This window comes from Vitis riparia, unplaced genomic scaffold (genome assembly GCF_004353265.1).
Source record: "Vitis riparia cultivar Riparia Gloire de Montpellier isolate 1030 unplaced genomic scaffold, EGFV_Vit.rip_1.0 scaffold752_pilon_pilon, whole genome shotgun sequence".
In the NCBI taxonomy this organism is placed as follows: domain Eukaryota; kingdom Viridiplantae; phylum Streptophyta; class Magnoliopsida; order Vitales; family Vitaceae; genus Vitis; species Vitis riparia.
The window spans coordinates 72,011-94,285 of record NW_023269768.1 but is presented as its reverse complement, the minus strand read 5'-3'; the positions used below and the strand labels follow the sequence as shown (position 1 = coordinate 94,285).

Here is a 22,275-nt window from a genome sequence, read left to right as displayed (position 1 = left end):
AGATTGAATGGATCTAAAATTAAAACTCTTCCTTCTTTATTAATGTTAGTAAAATAAATCAAAAAATCACTTTGGAAATTAATTTGGTTAGATTGTGTGAAATAAATTAGAATTTTTTTATATTTCTTTTTATATATTAATAAAACAAGAAAATTATTTTATAAATTAAATTTTTAAGGTTATGTGGCACAATTTTTTTTTATATATTAATTCTTTGTAAATTGACATTAAATGAAATCAGAAAAATACTTTATTTATTAATTTTGTAAGAAATAAATTAAATTAAAATTTTTTAGTTTATATGCTAATTTTTTTATATTAATTACTAAAATCAGAAAATGATTTTTTTTTTTTAAATTAATTGAATCAAACTTTTGCAACTCGTGTTAAATTCTTTGTATTGGTGGTAATAAAATCATAAACATTTTATAACTAGTTTTGGCAGATTATGTAAACTAAATCAAATTTTAGATCATATATCAACTTTTTTCTATATTAATGTTGATCAAATAACAAAACAATTTATTTAAATTAAATTGGTAATGTGAATTAAATCCTTTTTTTTTTTTTGGTTGACTTCTTCGTAATTAAAGTTAATAAAATAAAACATGATCGGCGTTGTCTCGTCTCTCTTCATCACACCAGGGAATCCCCGATACGTGTACCATTTTCTTGGGTCACCGAAGAACCCGCATCATGTAGCCGAAACTTCTGGTGCTTGTGTCATAGACACACCAGTTTTGACCCAAAAAAAACTTGCTCTCATGTCTATAGGGTTGATGTTGTTGATGAAATCTGCTTGTTTTCGCAAGAATTGATATTGGTAAATTAGCTACATCGTTGAAGTTATTCACTTGTGTCTGAAATATCCAAAATTTGAGTGCATTGTAACTCTATGAGCATGATAATCTTCATTGTATGAATGTTTTTGGTACTAATCTTACCTGGGTCATTTCAATTTCTATTGATTAAAGCCATTAGTAGTGATTTTATGGTCAGAAATACATGTTTCTCAATATATTTGAGAATTTCGTTAGATTTGGATTCCTAGTTACGGATCGTGCCATTTGAAATATTGGAATAGGAATGAATGATTTCTGGTTATCTGATTTTGGGAAATGGGTATCCTATTTCTGCAAATTGGTATCTTCTTTCTGTATATAGGTATTCCATTTCAGTTCCAGCATTGTTGATTTCTGAATTGGATGTTGTCACACACTGAAATGAACATCGAAGATTTCTCCATATCCAATTTCATGGAATGGGTATTTGTTCCATTCAGAGAAGGGTTATTCCATCTCATCCTATCCCAGCATTTCGTCTAAATCGATTTGAGCGGGTTGTGATCCTGATTTCTTGTTATGGTTTATAGGGACGAGAAAATGGAAGAAAGGCTCAACCAAAATTGTAGTAGTAAGGAGGAGGAGGAAGAAGGTATCACAACAACAAGGATATTTGTGGGAGGATTGGGAGAAACTGTGACCAGCGATGATATTCACAAGATGTTGTCATCTTTGGGAACGGTTAAGGCAGTGGATATTGTGAGGACCAAAGGTCGTAGATTTGCTTATTTGGACTTCCTTCCCTCATTCGCACAATCTCTTTCCAAGCTCTTCAGCACGGTATTCTCGCTCACTCATTCTCCCTCTATTTTCTTGTAAGGATCCATCCAGATTTTCAAAATTTAGTTACTTTGTATTAGAGCAACATTGTGTCTTTCAGCTTCTGTATAGACTCAATTATTACAGTTCATCTTACAGTTTATTGCAAAATTCTACTAATGAACTCTGTAGTCATATAACTACCTTATTTTCTTTAAGAAAGCACCACCGGGTGAGTACCTGGGCAGTGCACATGTTGTTTGTTTATTTATTGACATATTAGAGGAGAATTTTGTTTTATGTTGGATATGGTGGCTTACACTCATTTTAATTTGTAAGCATACAGTATAATGGGTACCTTCTGGAAGGGAGGGAGGTTGAAACTTGAAAAGGCTAAAGAACATTATCTTGTTCTCTTGAGACGGGAGTGGGCCGAAGATGGTGAACTTGCAATTAGTCAACCTAGTAATAGTATTGATAAAAATACAAAAATTGTCTCTTCAGATAAGCCCAAGAAAACTGTGAATCGAGAAAAGTCTCAGCTTAGCATTTTCTTTCCCAAGTTGAAAAAGGTAAAGATCCAGAGTTAGAATACCCTTACTTTGGTTCATCATTGTGTGGCACATGGAACATTCCCTTATTTGAAATGGGACTTTCTTGTGCAGATGAAGTCGTTACCTTTTAGTGGAACTGGCAAGCACAAATATAGTTTCCAACGCATTGAAGTTCCTTCTCTCCCAACCCATTTCTGTGATTGTGAGGAACACTCTGGCCCTCCTCACACTGCTCAAAAACAATACTTTTGTGATCGAGAGCCACAAAGTGGTGGGATGAACGAGGAGGAGCTTAATATGATGAACTCAGTAATGAACAAGATCTTTGAGAGGGAAACTGATTTAAAGGTGGCATATAATGTGACTGGACTGACCAAGGGAGGACACGATTCCCTCAAATCAACTAATGAATAGCTAATTGATGACAATGAATCAGATCATGCAGCAGACGAGGATGAACTGCAAATTGATGACAATGAATCAGATCTTGCAGAAGATGAGGATAACCTTGTAATTAACATGTTCACTGGGTGACACAGAATGGCTTTGCTAGGGAGCCAGGAACAGGAACCAATATCAATGAATCGGGTATATGTCAACATTCAATGGTGCAGGGCAGTTGTTTTTATGGTTCTGTGCATATTAGGTGTCTTTTCTATTTCCTAACCTGACTTTCTTTACTCTTCTGTTGCCTTGGATACCCAAAAGTCAAGATTCAATGATACCTGGATGTCAACAAATGGGCCAGCCCAGATTACTTTTCCTTCTACCAAGAAGAGGAAATCACTTCATATTGATGAGAGTGATGGAAATGAATCTTTGTCTGCCATCCCTGGAAAGAAGCCAAGCTTGCAAACCCATTCAAATGATTCAGGAGTACAATCGGGTGCTCAAACTAGTGAACTGAGACCAGGCATCCAGAAAACAACTGCCAATCTTTCATGGTCTCAGAAATCTTCATGGAGAGAACTTGTAGGTGATAAGGGCAACAGTCCATTCATCATCTCAGATATCCTGCCAGGTGTTGCTTCAAGAAAACAAGAGCAGGCAAAGTCTGATGGTCTAAATGACCATGATATTATTGACAGAAAAAAGCAAAACCTAGTAAACCATGAAAACTTGGAAGCCCAATCTGGAAAATTGAAAGGGCTGGAGGGCCTCGCAGAAGCTCAGCCTCCCATACCTGATGAAGTTGTAAAAAGGTCTGGTAGAGGTGCTTCATGGCTCCAGAAATCCTCATGGACGCAACTTGTTAGCGAGGCTAATAGTAGTTCATTCAGCATCTCACAAATTCTGCCTGGGATTCCTTTTCAAAAACAAAAGCTACCAAAATTCTCTGATGTGGACCTTGCAGTTTCCAGTGGTAGCAAGCACCATGATCAAGTGAAGCAGCATACAAGTGAGACTATAAGAGATGGAAATGAAAAATTGGAAGTTGGAAAAGGATTCACTACTACTAGTAGCTTTGATATGGTAGCTTTGGATGAAGAACATAATTTTGTTGATCTGGATGTTGAGAAGAGTACACCAGAAAAAGGTGTACAGATGATAGGCAATAATATGAAGTTTCTGCCCTAACACTTAGGAAGAAACCTCACATAGCCCCCAAGAAAACATCTATCAAGGATGTTAAAATTGGTGAAACATGCTCTTTCATGAGAACTGCTGCTTCTGTGAAAGAATGGAGTAAAACTAAAGCAGCTCTAAGTGGGTCAACTAAAGAAAAAAAAAAAATGAGAAGTTGGTGCTATGAACTCCTGAGATATGTTTAAAGTAACATTGATAAGTTAGTGCAGCTTCAAAATTATTTAGCATGGTTGGAGGCCATGAGGCAAAAATACCTCTTCAACCAAGTTTGAACAACAAGGTCTGTTTGACTAAAATATGGGATTATTTGAGCTGGCAAAGGTTGTGGAAATGCAGTCTGATGTGAACTCTTCATGGTGTAATTTTAATCTCTTTATTTGGATCCAATTTAAGATGCAAGCTATTAGTATTAGTTCAGGCTTTTTCATTGTGATCCTTGTTGCTCTAGAGGCTGTCTTCAGTCATCACTATGAACTAGTTCTTATGGTCTATTTTTTTATGTTATTAACATTTGATCATGAGACTCATGTTTAGTCATCATGAATCGATGTGGTACCTGTTTTGAGAATGTGAGAATAGTATGCCTCAAATGTAGAGTCTTAGTTCTAATATATGTAATTCTTACAACATTTTGCCATTATTCTGTCATTTCCCCCATTAAGGTTGTTTAAATAATTACTGTGGTTCATAGCTGTCCTGCAGCAGGAACCTATCTTTTTAGTAACCAATCCCAGTTATTCAAAATCTTTGATGGACAAAACCAGAACTTGGAACAGCGAGTTCTTGGTTTTTGACCAAATAAAGAAGTATCCTCTTTCCCAATCCATTCCATTTCTCCCCTAGTTTAACCTATGGTAACTTTCTTCCCCCCTCTTTAGTCTCCCTTGAGTAGACCTATAGGATTCTCTGTTCTAATGTTCAGAATTTTAATATATTTTGGGTTTCGATTAATGGTTTATGCTAGTTGCTAATGCTCGAATAGCCCAACCTCTACTTGGATTCATTGCCAAAATTTGTTTTTGGTTTGACACCTGGATATTTGTTAGGGTTCTGGTTGGTTTTGTTTTCCTGAGTTGCCATGCATGGTTTTTGAAGAGTCCTTGTACAGGTAATAGCATTTTTGGGGAGAGAGATAACTTTATCGCAGAGAGTTTGTGGTGTCTTAGTTATGACTTCTTTGTTGAAGAACCAGAGTGAAGGAACTAGTTTGAATGCAGTGGTGGCAAAGCAAGGGAAAGAGGATTGATCAGAATCATTGAGGAACTGTGATATATTTGATGGGGAATGGACGAAGCATGACTGGCATCCGTTCTACAGACCTGGGTATTTCTTTGCATTGAACTAGTCCCAGCAAATTCTGTGCAATTCAGTTGCTTTAATGGCATGCCTGATTTATCATAAAGTAAGATGGACACACAAATTTTGCATTGCAACTAAGATGGACTCTAGGTCTTTTTCAATTGTTTTAAATTTGGATTTTGTTTATTTAAGTTGAATTGATATATTAGTTTTATTTTAAGGGATTTTTTCCAAGTAAGGTGTGTATATAGGAATTATAGTCTGCTATCTTATTTTAGGTTTTTGGCTTATTTTATTTTATTTTTTATTTTTTTTATTGGGGGGGTCCTTAATCAAAATTATTTTAATTGATCTATTAATTTAATTTTCTGGGTTTTGTTCTCGATTGGGTTGTATTGGGATTTGTGTTTGTTGTTTTCGTTCTTTTCATTATGAGTGTAATAGTTATCTCCAAATCTTATTTAAGTGTTTTATTTATTTATTTTATTTCTTAAATTGGACTTGATCCATCAATTTATGTTTATTGGTTCTGTTTTATTGAGCTTCATGAGTCATATGTTGGAAATTTCCTATCATCGGATTTGAAGACCTATATCTCCTACAATGTGTGGGGGAAGAACTTGGGTATGGATTAGCTGAAGCATGGAGGATGAAGTTTGGTTAACTGGTTGGTGTATGTGCAATTTGAATAAGTCATACATTATCTCTGCATTCATTGTCTGGTTTCTCGGTATGAGTGCTCCTCTTTGTGTTGTCAAAGGATTAATTGGGTTCTTTTACTTGCCTGATTAGGTAACTTGGGTGCTTCTAGGAGCAATGAGGCAGGTGAGCGTGCTAGCCGGCGTCTCAAGTTAATGAGCAGAAAGGGAGTAAGAATGACATCTTTCAGTTGGCATGGTGCTTTTGGAAGGGGCAAAATAGCAGAAGCTTGGGCAGGGAGGGGAAAGGGATTAGAACTTTGGAAAGAAACCTTCAAGATATGGTTCTGAGGTCCTAGTATAACTGGTTGAAGGATGTTATACCTACGAGGTTCTCAGTTTCAGATTTCATTGATAATCTGGCCTGTTGAGTGGCTAGGATGATGTTTTCTGCTTGTTGCTTAGATGCATGCTCTGGTATTAGAAGTTTGGGAAGCAACCTTCAAGCTATTTATATTATGCATCCTCATGAAGACATTTATCTTTCTGTGACGGGTGACAAATGTTATAAATCATGTTTCTATGTTTTAGTCTGCTTAGTTGATGTTAAGTAATGTTTGAATAATTTTACTGTGAGTAGATTTCCTCTTGACTGGAAGACATAAATCACATGCACACTGTTGCCACCTTGTGTTTTGATCATCTATTCAATGGCATATAATGAATTATAGAACATATATATGGCCTACTTTGGCTGAGATGGATATAGATAGACGTATATCATAAGATGTTTTGGAGAGCAAAAGGGCAAATAGAGCTCCAGAATACATGGGTACAAATATGTTCCAAATGATCACAAAACTAGCTTCAGTTCAGTTGTCATCTTATTATAAATTAACAAAACGTAAATAAAGAAAAGCTTACCACGAGGGAATCAAATTCTCATCTCATCTTGACCCGCCTTCCATCTCTCAAGTAGCAGAGCAGAACAACTCCCTGGCTCGCCTTAAGTGCCAAATGGGCGTGGATTTGGGTTGGGTAGGTCCCCTGTTGTACCAGAAGCCCCAACTTCAAGTGGTACACGGAACCTAACTCTCCTCTTTTTTCTAGGCCCAACTTCAAGTGGTACACTGAACCTAACTCTCCCCTTTTTTCTAGGCCCAACTTCAGGTAGCTTGACTTTCGTCCCTTCTCTATCCCCTGTTATACCAGAAGCCACAAGTCCAATTATCCAACCCATTAACAAATGGCATTGCTATTATCTACAAAAGTTAAAATACTACCTCTGGAGTTTCTCTGTGAACAACAAAAGACAGCTAACAAGAACAGAAATACTACTACAACGAGAATGATAATCCATATCCACCAAGGCTTCCCTGCATAGGTAGAAGTTAATAAATTTTATTGTTAGAGCAGAACTCGAGAGAGAGAGAGAGAGGGTCTTTAATGGTTTTGCTATAGGTCCTCTAATGGTAGACGATTATACAGTAGGACTTTTTTTGTAGGTTTGTAAATTTGATGAAGATGTGAGATTTACCAAGTACTTTGTTTTGGTTACTTCTCGGAATGCAATACATAGAGCCTCTTACCTATGTCTTCTGATGAGGACAAAACGTAGAGCTCCTCCTGATTTGCATCACCCACTTGGGCTCGTGGCAATTTATCCCTCCAAAACTGACATCCAGTTCCATTGGTGAATACAGTATTACAAGCAGTACAAGAACAATTGTTCCTGCATATAGCCTGACAATCACTAAGGCCCAAGCTCGTATCTATGTTCATTAATGATGGATATCCTGAATTGAGAACCGATTGCTTCATGAATTGGAAGTCTCTAGTCCTGCAAGTGGGTGGCTCTTGCACTGCACACCCTGGATATTTGTCATAACGATCACACATATCTTCCTTCACGAATAGAGTTCCGTAAGTGTCAAAAAATCCCCCTCTCCAGTTCAATACCCACTTTGAAATAGCTCTGTCTTGAACTGAATAGCTGAAGTAGATCTCGTTGTCATTACAAACACTGATGAAATAGTAGATGTTATGGTGAGTTTGAATGAACTCAAAACCCCGATCTTTCAGAATTCCACTGCTCCAGTAGATGTCCCCTCGGCGTTTCATTACCAATTGTGTGCCATTCCATTCTAGAGTGAAAGTCCCAGGATCAGGCACTTGTTCGTTTATCCACGAAGCAAGTGACCAGTTTTGCCCGGTTTTCAAGTTGATGCCTAGTTTCATCCCAGGCAGGAGCGTGTCTGTAGGATCATCGAAACTTTCCCATAGTGTCTGCTTCACAGATCCATCTGAATTTAACGCTGACACAACAAAATTTCCAGAATCAAGCAAGGTAGCTATGGAGTTTCTGGATGCTTGATTGGAATTCAAGACAATTGGATCACCCCCACTGTGAATGATCATCAATGTGCCATTGCCATCCAACATGAGATTTGCATTGGTGCCAGATATAGGCTTATCTCTGTTAGCAACCCAGACTTTCTTGTTGTTAACATCACTTGTGTACCAGACTCCTAAATAAGTGCCCGTGTCCAGGCTGAAGAACCCGAGTGTGAAAGTCCCTTGTGCCGAAACCAGTAAATTCTCCGAGAATGGAAGCCCTTCCCCAAGTTTGATGCTGTCTGTGCGTGCACTACAAGAGCAAGGTCCTCCCAACCAGACACATGACAAGATAAAGAAGAAAAAACCCAAGTAAGAGGAGAAACCAGAGTACATGATTTAGGATTTACTTACCAGAGGGTGGACTTTTCGTGGAGGCTCATTACCCTGCCACCCCACCTAGTGACCTTCTAGGTTTCCACATCTGAGATTTTTTTTTTTTTTCTTTTACTCGATGGTATCTGTACTTACAAAAAATATCACGTATTAATACAAGGAAAATGACTGGCATATCAAAATTTCTCCATAATTTTGGCCCATTATCCAACAAAACAGGGGCTTGAGATGACTTAATTCTCCATGTGCTATCATTCCTTCGATAATGATTTTATTTATTGTTATCTTATTAATTTGCTGTCATGCAGAAACAATAATTTTTCATAGTTGTTACTGTACGTATTCCAATGGAATTTACATAAAAAATGGGTGGCAGCCAAAGATCCAGCACAGCCAAAGAGATCAAGGAAATTGCAATCCACTATGTTTGAAATCCTGAGAACATTGACATATGATGGCTTGTCCTGACTCCATTTATGTGGACCAGTTTCCAGGGAAAGATGAGAATCCAGATCACTACTTTCTCAATGAATGGACAAAATGGCTCCATTTGCATTCAATAGGAAATAGACCACTCCTGAATCACCCAACTGTGTGTGGGAAGCAGAGATTCGGGCACACGTCTGAACATTCTGGAGTACTATAGTGATAATCTGTGGACCCATATCTCAGAGAGATGGACCTCTATCCTATACCCCAACTCATCTTTTTCCTGCTTTTATTGTCTGAATTATTGTTTTCTTACTACTATTGGCCCTCCATTTTCATACCTTTACTCTCCTCCATTTTTTTCTAACTTTTATAAACAAATTTAATCAATTATACTTTTTCTTTGATAAAAATAATTTGGCAAGTTTCCTAAACTATTCCATCCAAGCTCAAAGTAGATAAACAATACAAAAGGAATAAAGGATAAAAAAGAGTAGATAAGAAAATGAAAAATTTAAATATATATCGTCGTTGAATAAAGATAAAAACATATGAAATCAAATTATAAACAAATAAGATCAAAGTGCAAAAACAGAAAATCACTCAGAGATGTTAGTTCAAATCCAATTCATGAGATAACAATGATGTCATGATCGGTAATACATTTAGAATATGTCTTGGGAAAAAAATATTATTTGGTAATAAGCATATCATGTTAAAATTATTGGTTCTAAGTTAAAACTATAATAAGATATGCCAAATTGAGGTATTTACTTATGCTTTGTAATAATTATGGTAATTAATGAAATATTTATTCAATTATACTTAAAGTATGAATAAATATTTCAATTATATATGATGCTTAAAATATGTAAAATGACACTCACAATAAAAAAAAAAAAAAAAGGGAATGGAAGAACACACCTAAGTCTATGAATTTATTGGATGTAGAGAGCCAAAGTCATATGTAAACCAAGCAATACTAACTGCATTCAAGGCTGGAATAATGAATATACTCGAAGGACATTAATTTTGCAATCCTAAAGACATGTTTGTACGACCAGCAATTAATTTCCCCCACAACCACACCTTCTTCTATTTGTAGGTAAATTTTACCACTATCTTGTAATTTTATTACCCCGCCACCCCACCTAGTGACCTTCTAGGTTTCCACATCTGAGATTTTTTTTTTTTTTTTCTTTTACTCCATGGTATCTGTACTTACAAAAAATATCACGTATTAATACAAGGAAAATGACTGGCATATCAAAATTTCTCCATAATTTTGGCCCATTATCCAACAAAACAGGGGCTTGAGATGACTTAATTCTCCATGTGCTATCATTTCTTCGATAATGATTTTATTTATTGTTTTCTTATTAATTTGCTGTCATGCAGAAACAATAATTTTTCATATAAAGTGGAAGGGCAGCTCCATACCTCGAACCTGGACCAAAAATTAGCCACGTGGCAGCGCTGGTGAGACCGTCGCCCTTTTATTGCCAGGCTTACCCCAGGTGAGCCCTACGTCAACAGTTGAAAACCACGTCAAGGGCAGAATTGTCCAAACAATAAAAACATCGCCCCTATATTAAAACGTGCCCAGTCGCCATGCTTCATTCCCCAATGCAAATGACGGTGCGTCACTCGCTCCAGAATACATGGGTACAAATATGTTCCAAATGATCACAAAACTAGCTTCAGTTCAGTTGTCATCTTATTATAAATTAACAAAACGTAAATAAAGAAAAGCTTACCACGAGGGAATCAAATTCTCATCTCATCTTGACCCGCCTTCCATCTCTCAAGTAGCAGAGCAGAACAACTCCCTGGCTCGCCTGAAGTGCCAAATGGGCGTGGATTTGGGTTGGGTAGGTCCCCTGTTGTACCAGAAGCCCCAACTTCAAGTGGCTTGACTTTCTTCCCTCCTCTATCCCCTGTTATACCAGAAGCCGGACCTGTTTCACCAGAACCCCGTCGTGGCGGAACTTCCTTATCCGCTGTTTTACCACCAGAAACCTCAACATCACGTGCCTGACCTTTCTTCCCTTCTCTATCCCCTGTTGTACCCAACCCAAATGGGCGTGGATTTGGGTTGGGTAGGTCCCCAGTTTGGCTGTTAAGCATGGAGCAAACATCTGAGATTTCAGGCCTCTCGTCACTCGTCTGTAAGCACAAGAGAGCAACATGAATGCATCTCAACATTTGGGTTGTTGAGTGGGGATCCCTCACTGCTGGATCCACTAGCTCCAAGCCCTTGCCTTCTCTCCATAACTGCCGAGCCTGAATCCAGTTCATTTTACGGACCATTTACTTACGAGATTAGTGTGCAAAATTATGGAAGCATACACTGGGTATTGATAATAATGTAGAGACTAATATGAGATCTAACGGACTTACATAGTTTACAAGGTCCATGGCCCTATCATTAGAAATGTTCCTCTGGCCGCTCACAATCTCCAACAGTAGGACCCCAAAGCTATAAACATCTGTTTTCTGTGAATAAGCTCCCTCCATGACATACTCAGGTGGCATGTAACCCCTGCATCCGTAATAGAAAGTTCAATCCATTAGACTGAAGAAGAAAGCAGATAAATAAACAAGAGTCAAGGCACTTACCTTGTTCCAATAAGTTCACTGGTATATGCTTCTGATGCATTTGGCTCAAAAATTCTGGCAGTGCCAAAATTAGAAATTTTGGGGTTCATGTCATCATCGAGTAGGATGTTGCTTGCTTTTAGATCTCTATGAACCATGTTTAATCTTGAATGTCTGTGCAAGTAATCAAGTCCTTGTACAATTCCCTCAATTATTTTGCACCGCTTATTCCAGTCCAACATCTTTCTTCCAGCAGGAGCTGAAAATTTGGGTGAACACAACTAGTAAATTGTTTTATGCAAAAAAACATAAAAACATAGGAAAAGGTTATGCAAACAACAGGAAGGAAAAAGGGAGGTATTAAAACCAAAGAGGACGTCTTCCAAGCTTCTGTTGGGCATGAACTCATAGATTAACATCTTTTCTTCTCCCTCGATGCAGTAACCCAAAAGTCTGACAAGATTTCTGTGTTGTTGTTTGGCAATCAGTCTTTCATTATAGAACTGCGCCGATCCCTGTTTGGAATCCCTTGAAAGTCTCTTCACTGCTATTTCTTGGCCCCCAGGTAGTATCCCCTGCAAAAATAATCCACAATCCATAACGAAGCTTTAATTGGGTACTTAAACAAAGAATGCCCTATTACAAGCTATGGGCTTAATCAAATTATAATTACCTTATAGACAGGACCAAAACCACCCTTTCCAAGTTTATTTTCATCTGAAAAGTTATTCGTGGCAGCCATAACAGAAACTAAACTGAACTGTTTGACATTGTCAATATCTTTTGAATCACTCGGTACAAGCGGCTCAAGTTCCTCCATTTCTCTATTCCCTGTTGTACCAGAAGCCCCAACTTCAAGTGGCTTGACTTTCTTCCCTCCTCTATCCCCTGTTATACCAGAAGCCGGACCTGTTTCACCAGAACCCCGTCAGGTTTTAAGGTCTTGTAGTTTTACATCTGCAAAAGCCTCCACGGAATCCAGCTGTTAACTGGACGGCCTACCCACCTTTTTGAAGGCAAGGTCCGGCTCTTATGCTGACCGCCTACCCCACCCTCGCTGAAGACAAGCTCCACCCCCGCTGTAGGCACTCGTAAAGTTCCTTTTTTTCCAAAGCCCTTTCTGGGCACAAGGTGGCTCCGCCCCTGCACACACACGATTAGAACCACTAGTAAATCACACTTACATTCCTATTCCTATTGTAGAATTTCATATATTAAAAGTGGCCTTAATACATTAAGTTATTATTTTCACACTACATCACACATTGTATTTATTGGTAACTTTAAAATTAAAAAAGCTTAACAAAACAAAAATAAAAGAAAGAAATTGAAGCTACTTCTCATAATTTTTTTTCTTTTTATTCATGGAAGTAGCTTTGTATTTAATAAAATTTTTATAATAATAAGATTATCCCTTTAAAATTTTGATTTGACTTCATCTCTTAGAAAATTTTTAAAATAAGTTATCTCAAACAGCTGGTTGTTTGTGTAAGAATATATGCATAATACTAAGGCTATGTTTGGTTCCTGGGAAGTACTAAGAAAAGAAAATAAATGCAAAGAAAAAAATAATTTTTCTATGTTTGGTTTTAGTATGGAAAATAATAAAGAAAATCAAATATAATTAAAATAAATAAGAAATTTTTATATTTTAAAATTATTTAATCTTTATATGAAAAAGATAAATAAGTGGATTGAATTTGAGGTAGGATATAAAAATAATTTATTGATTTTATTTCACTTTTTCTTTCCTTCTACTTTTGCTTTCTATTTTCTTTCCCTTGTATTTTTCCTTAAACTTTCCGGGAATCAAGCATAGCCTACCCAAATTTATCCTAATCCATGACATTGTAGGCACATTCACCCACCCAAAATTTCTCTAATTTTAGTTCAGAAATCCAAATCCAAAACTCCAATGAGGTGTCAAAACACGCCTTTTGGCTCGTCTAGGAGCCATGGGAGTCTAAGAGAATATGAGAAAAATGAAATGGAGCTCGGGTAGAGAGAGTAGGTACCAAAAAAATCAAAACCCTAATGTGGACCCCGCATTTCACATGATGCATTCCCACTCGATAGCGACACTCGCTTTTCATTTATTTATGAAAAATTATGATTTTTAGAAAAGATTTGGAGTCGTCACTTATTTATGTTTTTATTTTTTAAAGGGAAAAACAAAATGAGAAAGAAAAACCCTAAATGTGACTCCTGAAGGAAAAACAAGTCTGTGAAAAACCAAAGTCGGGTCCAAGGATCAGGTTATCTATAGGGAACGTCCGGTAAAAGACCATAGCACCCCTCTAAGTTCCTAAAAACGGGTCTCTACTAAATAAGGCAAAGCAAGTGTGAAACTTAACTAGGAAATCAATGGATGCCAAAATCATTAAGTAAGTAATGATAATGAATAAATAAACAAAGTGAGAGTGAGACTGTACCTTAACAACAAGTAATAGTGTGCTATCATGGAAACAAGGTTAGCTCAAGTATAAAATTATCACATGCATATCAAAGAGCAAGACAAATATCAAACAATATTCATTAAGCATAGCAGTTAAAATCAAAAGAAACAAAAGATTATTTGAAAATCAAAGAAAATTTGTGAAAGTGCTTAACTGAAGGGAAAGGTAGCAAGTTTATTAAAAATGAGATTTTTTTTTACCCAAAACCCTAATAAATGATGAAAAGTAAAATTGGAGTGGAATTAAAATTATTTGAAAGAAAACTAGAGTTTTGAAAATTATTTGAAAATAGTCATTTTGAAAATTGAAGTTTTGAAAATTGGAGTTTTTTTAAAAAATTAATTGAAAATTGGAGTTTTGAAAATTAAATTTGAAAATTTGAATTTTGAAATTTGGAAATTTGGAAAAGTATTTGGAAAGTGAAGTTTTGATAATTAAATTTAAAAATTGAAGTTTTGAAAATTGGAGTTTTGAAAATGTAATTTTGAAAAATTATTTGAAAATGAAAGTTTTAAAAATTAAATTTGGAAATTGGAATTTTGGAAAATTATTCGAAGATTAAAGTTTTGAAAATTAAATTTGAAAACTGGAATTTTGAAAAATTATTTGAGAATGGAAGTTTTGAAAATTAAATTTGGAAATTGGAATTTTAAAAAATTATTTGAGAATGAATTTTTTTTCTTTAAATTAAATTTTCAAATTGGAATGGAAATAAGATTATTTGAAAAACTGGAATTTTGAAAATCATTTAAAAGAGAATTTGTGAAAATCAAACTTTGACGCATGAGGATAAATAATAAAAAAACAAAAAGATAAAGGCATGTGCTTCAAGGATGGCCCACCAAAGGTATGTGGTGTCGTCTTCCCCAACAACAATCATTTTTCTGTGGGCATTTCCATGTGCTAGCTCTTTATACATGTGGCCAAATACAACCAGGGGGGTGGAGAATTTGGTGGTCTATTTCAAGTGGGAAATGGCTTGTGCTAAATCTGGATCACCATGATCACCACCTCCATACACCCAATCCACTCCACAGATGTCATTCATATTAAAACCTAAACACGTGGGTCCATTGTGGACAAGAAAGATGACAACATGATCCTCTAGTGTTCCCAAGACAGTTTCATAAATTCTCACACATCAAACCATGGTAAGTCTGGACCTCAACATAGAAAAACAATGGCACAACTAAGGTCTTTTTATCATAGTCAAATGCGGATCTGTTGGAGCACCATCAAGCTAACTTTGGGTCTCTAGCAATCAGAGAGCATGCAAGCAATGGAAGAAAGAGAGGAAGATAGAAAGAGAGAAAGAAAGGCAGTATGGCGAACAAACTGAACAATAGAAACAAAAAAATCCATACCTGGAAGACTTCTCTCCGGACGTGTGGAATGTCGGCTTCTAGCTATTCCTTTTCCTTCAAAACCAATCGATCACCCCACGTTTTTGCAACCCTGTTTTTCTACCTAGCTCACTCTCTCTCAGTTTCTCTAAAATGAAACACCCATGGACCGCTCATTTCTCGGCTCATCCCCTTGTCTCAGTCCAACTCTCTGTTTTTGCTCTCCACCTCTTTTGCTCTGTTTTCCTTTCTCATACCCCCTTCCAAACCTCTATCTGAAAAAATTCCTCCGTTTTTCTCTCCCAACCCTTCTTTCCTCACATTCTCTCAAAACCTCCGCTTCTCCTTTCCTCCAGCTACCACTCCCCAAAAAGTCTCCCATCACCCAGCTCTATGGTACTCCTCTGTTTTCTTTTCTTACCTGCTTCAACCACCACCATGACAAGGTGGTCACATCTTTTGCCACACATCTCAGCAGCTTCTTCATGGAAGTCATCTCCCACTCCTCAAATAAAATCCTCAGCTCACCGGGTGGCCAACAATACCCCTTGGTCCAAGAGGGGTCTACACCTAACCTAGACCATTGAATCGGTCCTATACTCACAAATTCGTGTCCAAGATAGCTCTATTAGTAATAAATAACACCAAACATCTCTCCTAGACCATTGAATCGATGAATCCCTTGAAAAACCAAAGAAAACAGTGCATAAAATGAAGTATGAGAGACTCTTAAAGTATTGGGTCTCGATGAATTGGTCGACTGGTCCTTGACCGATTACCTATGATATTTTGGTGATTGTACCTTAGGTACTACCTTAATAGCCCTTAGGTGCAAGCTTGATCTACCTTAGGTACTATCTTAACCGACTTTAGGTACTACCTTAGTAAAACTTGGGTACTACCTATCTAAAGCCTCAAAACTTCATTTGTGGATATTACTTACTTCATTTGTGACCCTTAAAGCATGCCATTATGTGATTAATTAGTGTGGTCAATTGGTTCACCATTGATATTTTGATAACTATACCTTAGGTATTACCTTAATAGTCTTTAGGTACTACCTTAATCTACCTTAGGTACTACTTTAACCGACCTTAGGTACTATCTTAGTAAAACTTGGGTACTACCTATTTCAAGCCTTGCAACTTCATTTGTGGGTATTACTTAATTCATTTGTGACCCTTAAAGCATGTTATGATGGTATGCTAATTAATCACATAATGGCATGCTTTAAGGGTCACAAATGAAGTAAGCAATATCCACAAATGAAGTTTCGAGGCTTCAAATAGGTAGTACCCAAGTTTTACTAAGGTCGTACCTAAGGTCGATTAAGATAGTACCTAAGGGCTATTAAGGTAGTACCTAAGGTACAATCACCAAAATACCAAAGGTGAACCAATTGACCACATTGATTAATCACATAATGGCATGCTCTAAGGGTGGTCACAAATGAATTAATTAATATCCATAAATGAAGTTTTAAGCCTTCACACAGGTAGAATGCAAGTTTAACTAAGGTAGTACCTAAGGTCAGTTAAGGTAGTACCTAAAGTAGATTAAGCTAGTATCTAAAGGCTATCAAGGTAGTACCTAAGGTACAGTCACTAAAATACCAATGGTGATTGGTTCGAGGACCGGTTGACCGGTTCATCGGGACCCAATACTTTAAGAGTCTCCCACGTTTCATTTTATGCACTATTTCCTCTGGTTCTTCAAGGGTTTTGCTGATTTAGTAGTCTAGGAGAGATGTTTGGTGCTATTTCTTGATGATAGAGCTATCTTGGACACTAATTTGTGAGTCTAAGATGCATTTGGAGGTTAGGGTTTTGATTTTTGGGTACCTACTCTCTCCACCCAAGCTTCATTTCGTTTTTCCCATATTCTGTTTTACTCCCATGGCTCCTAGATGAGCCGAAACATGCGTTTTGACACTGCCTTGGAGTTTTGGAGTTGGGTTTCTGAACTAAAATGAGCGAAATTTTGGGTTGTTAGGATGATGCTGAGTTAGAGAAATGAAGGGGTAATTTGGGCATAAAAGGTGGAGTCGGCCTAGAGTGCACAAAAATGATAATACTTTTCATATTAAAAGTTGATTCTCATATTTCCCATTGTTAGGTTTCTAAAATGCTATTATGTTGGGATGGGAAGCCTAAAACACAACTTTTCCTTTAAAAATTATTTTCTAAAATATCGAGATTGGAAAATAATTCCAATTTTGTGTCATTTTTGGACATATGGGAGAGGGGTGGAAAAAAAACTATATCCTATTTTAACTTTTTTGATGCAACCTATTTCTATATCTGATTCATGCCTAATTGGTGTCTCAGCTGATTTGTGTCCAGCTGGTGCTCCTTGATGGCGGGAGTAATCAACAAAATTTTTAACCTATAACACCATGAACTAGGGTAGCAAATAAAAAGCTACTATTGCATAGTGGCTCTAGGATCGTTCCACTGGGAAGGGTACTCAAGTTGAAAATGATACCAATTCAAAGTGAATTGGTGCTGTTTCATTTCAAGATTAGCTTAAGAAATAAAACATAAACTTTGGTTGAAAAAGGTTTGGACCTTAGATTAACAACACAACAAGTGATGGAAATTACTTAGGAATAAAAGCATTCCTTGGAGATTCAGGTATACAGGGGAGGTTTCTCATGCAATAGCATAGCTCTGGTCAGTTGGTTCAATTCCTCACATTAGAGAATTAACATAAAGTCAATTCTCTAACAGGTGCTGCACAAATGCATCCCTCAATTGGATTTCAGCTTTAATTCTCTCACTGATGCAACTTGCAATGGTTCAAGCCTCTCACTTAGCCTTTACCATTCAAGGTGATCTTTAACCTTGGATTACCTGTCAAAAGCTCGCAAGAGATAACTAATGGATGTCTCCTCGGAGTCCAAAAGCTTACCAAGTGTTGGCTATTCTAGAAAATCCTACCTTCAAGTCACCTACCAGAGGCTCGCAAGGGGTAAACTAGTGCATCTCCATGGTTAGAGATCACTTGCCTTACCAAGTGTTGGCCCAGCAAGGTGTTTTAAGTTAACTAAAAACATTAGAAACCATTCACGGGACACACTTTCTCTTCATTTATAGCTGAAACCACAAAGCTTCTGATTCTTGCACTTGGAACCTTTCTCGGCAACCTTAACTCCAAGGAACTAAAAGGTTTAGCTACTCATTCTCTGGGGAAAGCTCCTCAGAGAGTGCATAACTTAGTAAAATAAGTAAAAAACACAATCAAAGTGAGAAGGTAAAGCAGAGCTCAAGCTCTGTGTTTTTCTTGCTTTGAAACTTTTACAAAAGGTTCATCACCCTCAGAACAGGCTCCTCGGGCTCTATAAATACCAAAATTACATTTACAGCTATTACATGGATATTTTAGCCAAATTCCTAACTTAAAAGTTAAGGAATTCTATAACTGGTGGCTTACAAGGAGAATTTGGGCATTTAGGCAACAAAAATCTAATGAAAAATATCTCCAAGTGTCGGTTACAAATATCGGGAAGCACTAAGGACCACTTCGCAGGTGAAAAGTGAGGTCTGCGAAATTTCGCAGGTACACAAGAAGGGCTGCGAAATTTCTTTGCAGCAAAAGGCTGATTCAACACCTTTGCAAAGTGGACTTCCATCTTGTGGTGTTTGGCTTCCATCACGGCATGAAGCTTCAGGGGAAATCCATAGCACTGTACAAAAGTGTTGCGAAATCATTCCGCAACAAAAGGCTGATTCCGCAGCACTTTTTTGAATCCTTCCTTCAGCTTGGAGCAGTCATCTTCCAAAGGCTGTAACTTCCTCATTTCAACTCCGAATTGCACACGGTTTGAAGCATTGGATTGTTGACTTCCTAAGCTTTCAAATGACATATAGCATGTATAAATTGGACATCAGGAAGAGCTCTAAAAGTGGCTGCAGTGACTGTCATCAAGAATGCTTCAAGGTTGGATTCTCTTTGCTTCCCCTTGCATTTCAGACTTGTTTATGGCAAAAGTGCTTCAAAGCTTTGATTCTTCATGCCTCTAAGCTTCCCATTGCTTGCCAAGGATTCCATATAACTCTCCTCAATCTCATAATGCTTTGGTGATCAAAATACTAACAAAAACACCAAAACTTACACAATTTGATTAGAATTGATTGAAAGGGGCCTTAACATGCTAATTGGGTTAAAAGGCACTAACTACTACTCAAAAGTGTTTAAAAGGATTAATTAAAAGCTATCAAATAGCACTTTTTGAGTAGTAATCAATATCTCTTGAATTTGATGTTATATTGAAGGTGTCTCTTCAAGAGACATCTTCTACAATTTTTAAATCTACGATATATACTTAAAAGAATTGAATTTAAACTAAAGGTGTCTTTTCAAGAGACACTTTCTACAATTCCAGAAAATTGGATTTATAGTAAAAGGTTTCTCTTGAAAAGACAATTTCCACCATTCAAAAAAAAAAAAAATCCAATATATACTAAACTCTACGCCTTCCATAATTTCATAAATTTTAATTTATACTACAAGTGTCTCTTGATTTTGATTTTATATTAAAGGTAAACCCTTTCTACAATTCTAAAAAAAATAGAATTTAAACTAAAGGTGTCTCTTAAAAAGGTACCTTATACAATTCCACAAAATCCAATATATACTAAAGGTATTTTTTTCAAAGGATACCTTCTATATAAAATCAAATTTAAGAAACACTTGTAGTATAAATTAAAATTTTTGAAATTGTTGAAGATGAAAATTAAAATTCAAGACACCTTTAGTATGTATTGGAATTTGTGAAATTGTGGCAAATGTTTATTTAAGAGACACCTTTAGTAAAAATCCAAATTTTTTGGAATTGCAAAAGGTGTCTCTTTCAATATAAAATCAAATCCAAGAGACACTTGTAGTATAAATTAAAACTTGTGAAATTGTGAAAGGTGTTTCTTGAAGAGACACTTTTAATATATATTGAATTTTATGGAATTGTGGAAAGTGTCTCTTGAAGAGACATCTTTAGTATAAATCCAATTTTTTTAATATAAAATCAAATTCAAGAGACATTTGTAGTATAAATTAAAATTTGTGAAATTGTGGAAGATGTCTCTTGAAGGGGCACCTTTAGTATATATTAGATTTTGTGAAATTGTGGAAAGTGTCTTTTCAAGAGATACTTTCAATATAAATCCAATTTTTTGAACTAGAAGGTGTCTCTTTAAAATACACCTGTAGACCCTTCATTTTATCCTCTTAGCACATGTCATACTAGGTATTTGTTCGGTACTTTATAGCAATTCCCTTGTGGCTCATTACTATTCTTGTAACCTATCTTTTCTAAGCCACCTTGGGGACTTTGGTTGAGGATTTATCTAACCCCATTGTGACTCTTGGCAGCCCTAATTTAGACTTATGCTCACTTAGGCACCCTAGGTTCATTTAAGTACACCTTAAGCCCATTAGGCACCACTTTAAGCTCACTTAGATACACTTGGCTCATTAGGCACATCCTAGGCCCACTTAGGCACCTTAAGCCCATTAGGCACCACTTTAGGCCCATTTAGATACACTTGGCCCATTAGGCACCACCTTAGGCCCACTTAGGCACCTTAGTGTCACAGGATGCTTCAAATGAGCCTCCTCATGGGTTTATATAGAGCCCAGGAAGCTTCTGGAAGCTCTTGGAGCCATCTACACTAAGCCATTGGAGGAAAGAGTGTGGAAGGTTCTAGAGATGCCTAGAGATGTCCACACATCTCTACACTATGGTGGAAGACATGAGAGGAGTCCAAGGCTTTCTAGAGAGTTCTAGAGATCTCTTGTACATAAGGTTGTACATAGAATTGTGTAGGGTATTCTAGAATCTTCCTAATTTGTAAGGAACCCTCCAAGGTTCCAAAGAGTTCTATTGGTGCCTATAAATAGGCGAGGGCCTCATTTGGCCAAGACACCACCCAAATCACTTCCTAACCAAGCAAGTGAATTCCCAAAAGCACTTGTAAAGGCTTCCTTGAGTAATAACAACTTCCATTCTTTAAGAGTTGCCTACTACGTCTTCTAAAGCCTCCGAGTTGTGAGCGTCTTAGCCTAGCAAGCTAAGCATTGAGAGTAAGGTTGACTTAGCAAGATCAAGGGTCTTGGCTTGTCTAAGTGCAGTACGAGCTTAGGAAAAAACTAAGTCCATGACATTAGGCTCACTTAGGCACCCTAGGTTCATTTAAGTACACCTTAGGCCTATTAGGCATACTTGGCCCATTAGGCACCACTTTAGGCCCATTTAGACACACCTAGCCCATTAGGCACCACCCTAGGCCCACTTAGGCACCCTAGGCCCATTTTGACACACCTGGCCCATTAAGCACCACCTTAGGCTCACTTAGGCACCCTAGGCTCATTTAGACACACCTGACCCATTAGGCACCATCCTAGGCCCACTTAGGCACCCTAGGCCCATTTAGACGCACCTGGCCCAGTAGGCACCACCCTAGGTTAACTTAGGCATCCTAGGCCCATTTAGATGCACCTGGCATATTAGGTACCACCCTAGGCCCACTTAGGCACACTAGGCCCATTTAGACACACTTGGCCCATTAAGCACCACCTTAGGCCCACTTAGGCACCCTATACCCATTTAGACACACCTGGCCCATTAGGCACCACCCTAGGCCCACTTAGGCCCATTTAGACACACTTGGCTCATTACACCTTAGGCCCACTTAGGCACTCTATGCCCATTTAGACACACCTGGCTCATTAGGCACCACCCTAGGTTCATTTAAGTACACCTTAGGCCCATTAGGCATGCTTGGCCCATTAGGTACCACCCTAGGCCCACTTAGGCACCCTAAGCTCATTTAGGCACATTTGCCCTGTTAGGCACCACCTTAGGCCCACTTAGGCACCCTATGCTCACTTAGGCACCCTAGGCCCATTTAGATCATTTTTTGGATGGATGCATGGTTTACATGGTTGCATAGCTTGTATGGCTTGCATGTGCTTGATTTTGTTTTTGTTTTTTTGTTTTTTTTTATCTTTCTCTATTTATTAGTTTTATTCATTTATTTATT

At 37.3% G+C, this 22,275-nt stretch overlaps 1 protein-coding gene and 1 pseudogene across 3 annotated transcripts; one reads left to right on the top strand and one right to left on the bottom strand.

Moving 5' to 3' along the window:
* The first annotated feature begins 627 nt into the window (after positions 1-627).
* On the top strand, positions 628-4,831 carry LOC117910468 (annotated as a pseudogene).
* A 1,587-nt stretch (positions 4,832-6,418) lies between these two features.
* On the bottom strand, positions 6,419-12,270 carry LOC117910469 (cysteine-rich receptor-like protein kinase 25). 3 transcript variants are annotated; one of them, XM_034824546.1, is made up of 6 exons: positions 12,110-12,270; positions 11,804-12,011; positions 11,458-11,695; positions 11,239-11,380; positions 10,728-11,121; positions 6,419-6,735 (listed from the first exon to the last, which is right to left on the bottom strand). In XM_034824546.1, the coding sequence occupies exons 1-6, from the start codon at positions 12,254-12,256 to the stop codon at positions 6,686-6,688; spliced, it is 1,179 nt and encodes a 392-aa protein (XP_034680437.1). In that variant the 5' UTR covers positions 12,257-12,270; the 3' UTR covers positions 6,419-6,685. The 3 variants fall into 3 exon arrangements, with proteins under 3 accessions (XP_034680437.1, XP_034680435.1, XP_034680436.1); XM_034824545.1 differs by lacking the exon at positions 6,419-6,735 and having other exon boundaries at positions 10,515-11,121; XM_034824544.1 differs by lacking the exons at positions 10,728-11,121; positions 11,239-11,380; positions 11,458-11,695; positions 11,804-12,011; positions 12,110-12,270 and adding exons at positions 6,963-7,055; positions 7,269-8,751 and having other exon boundaries at positions 6,419-6,879.
* Positions 12,271-22,275: the final 10,005 nt, after the last annotated feature.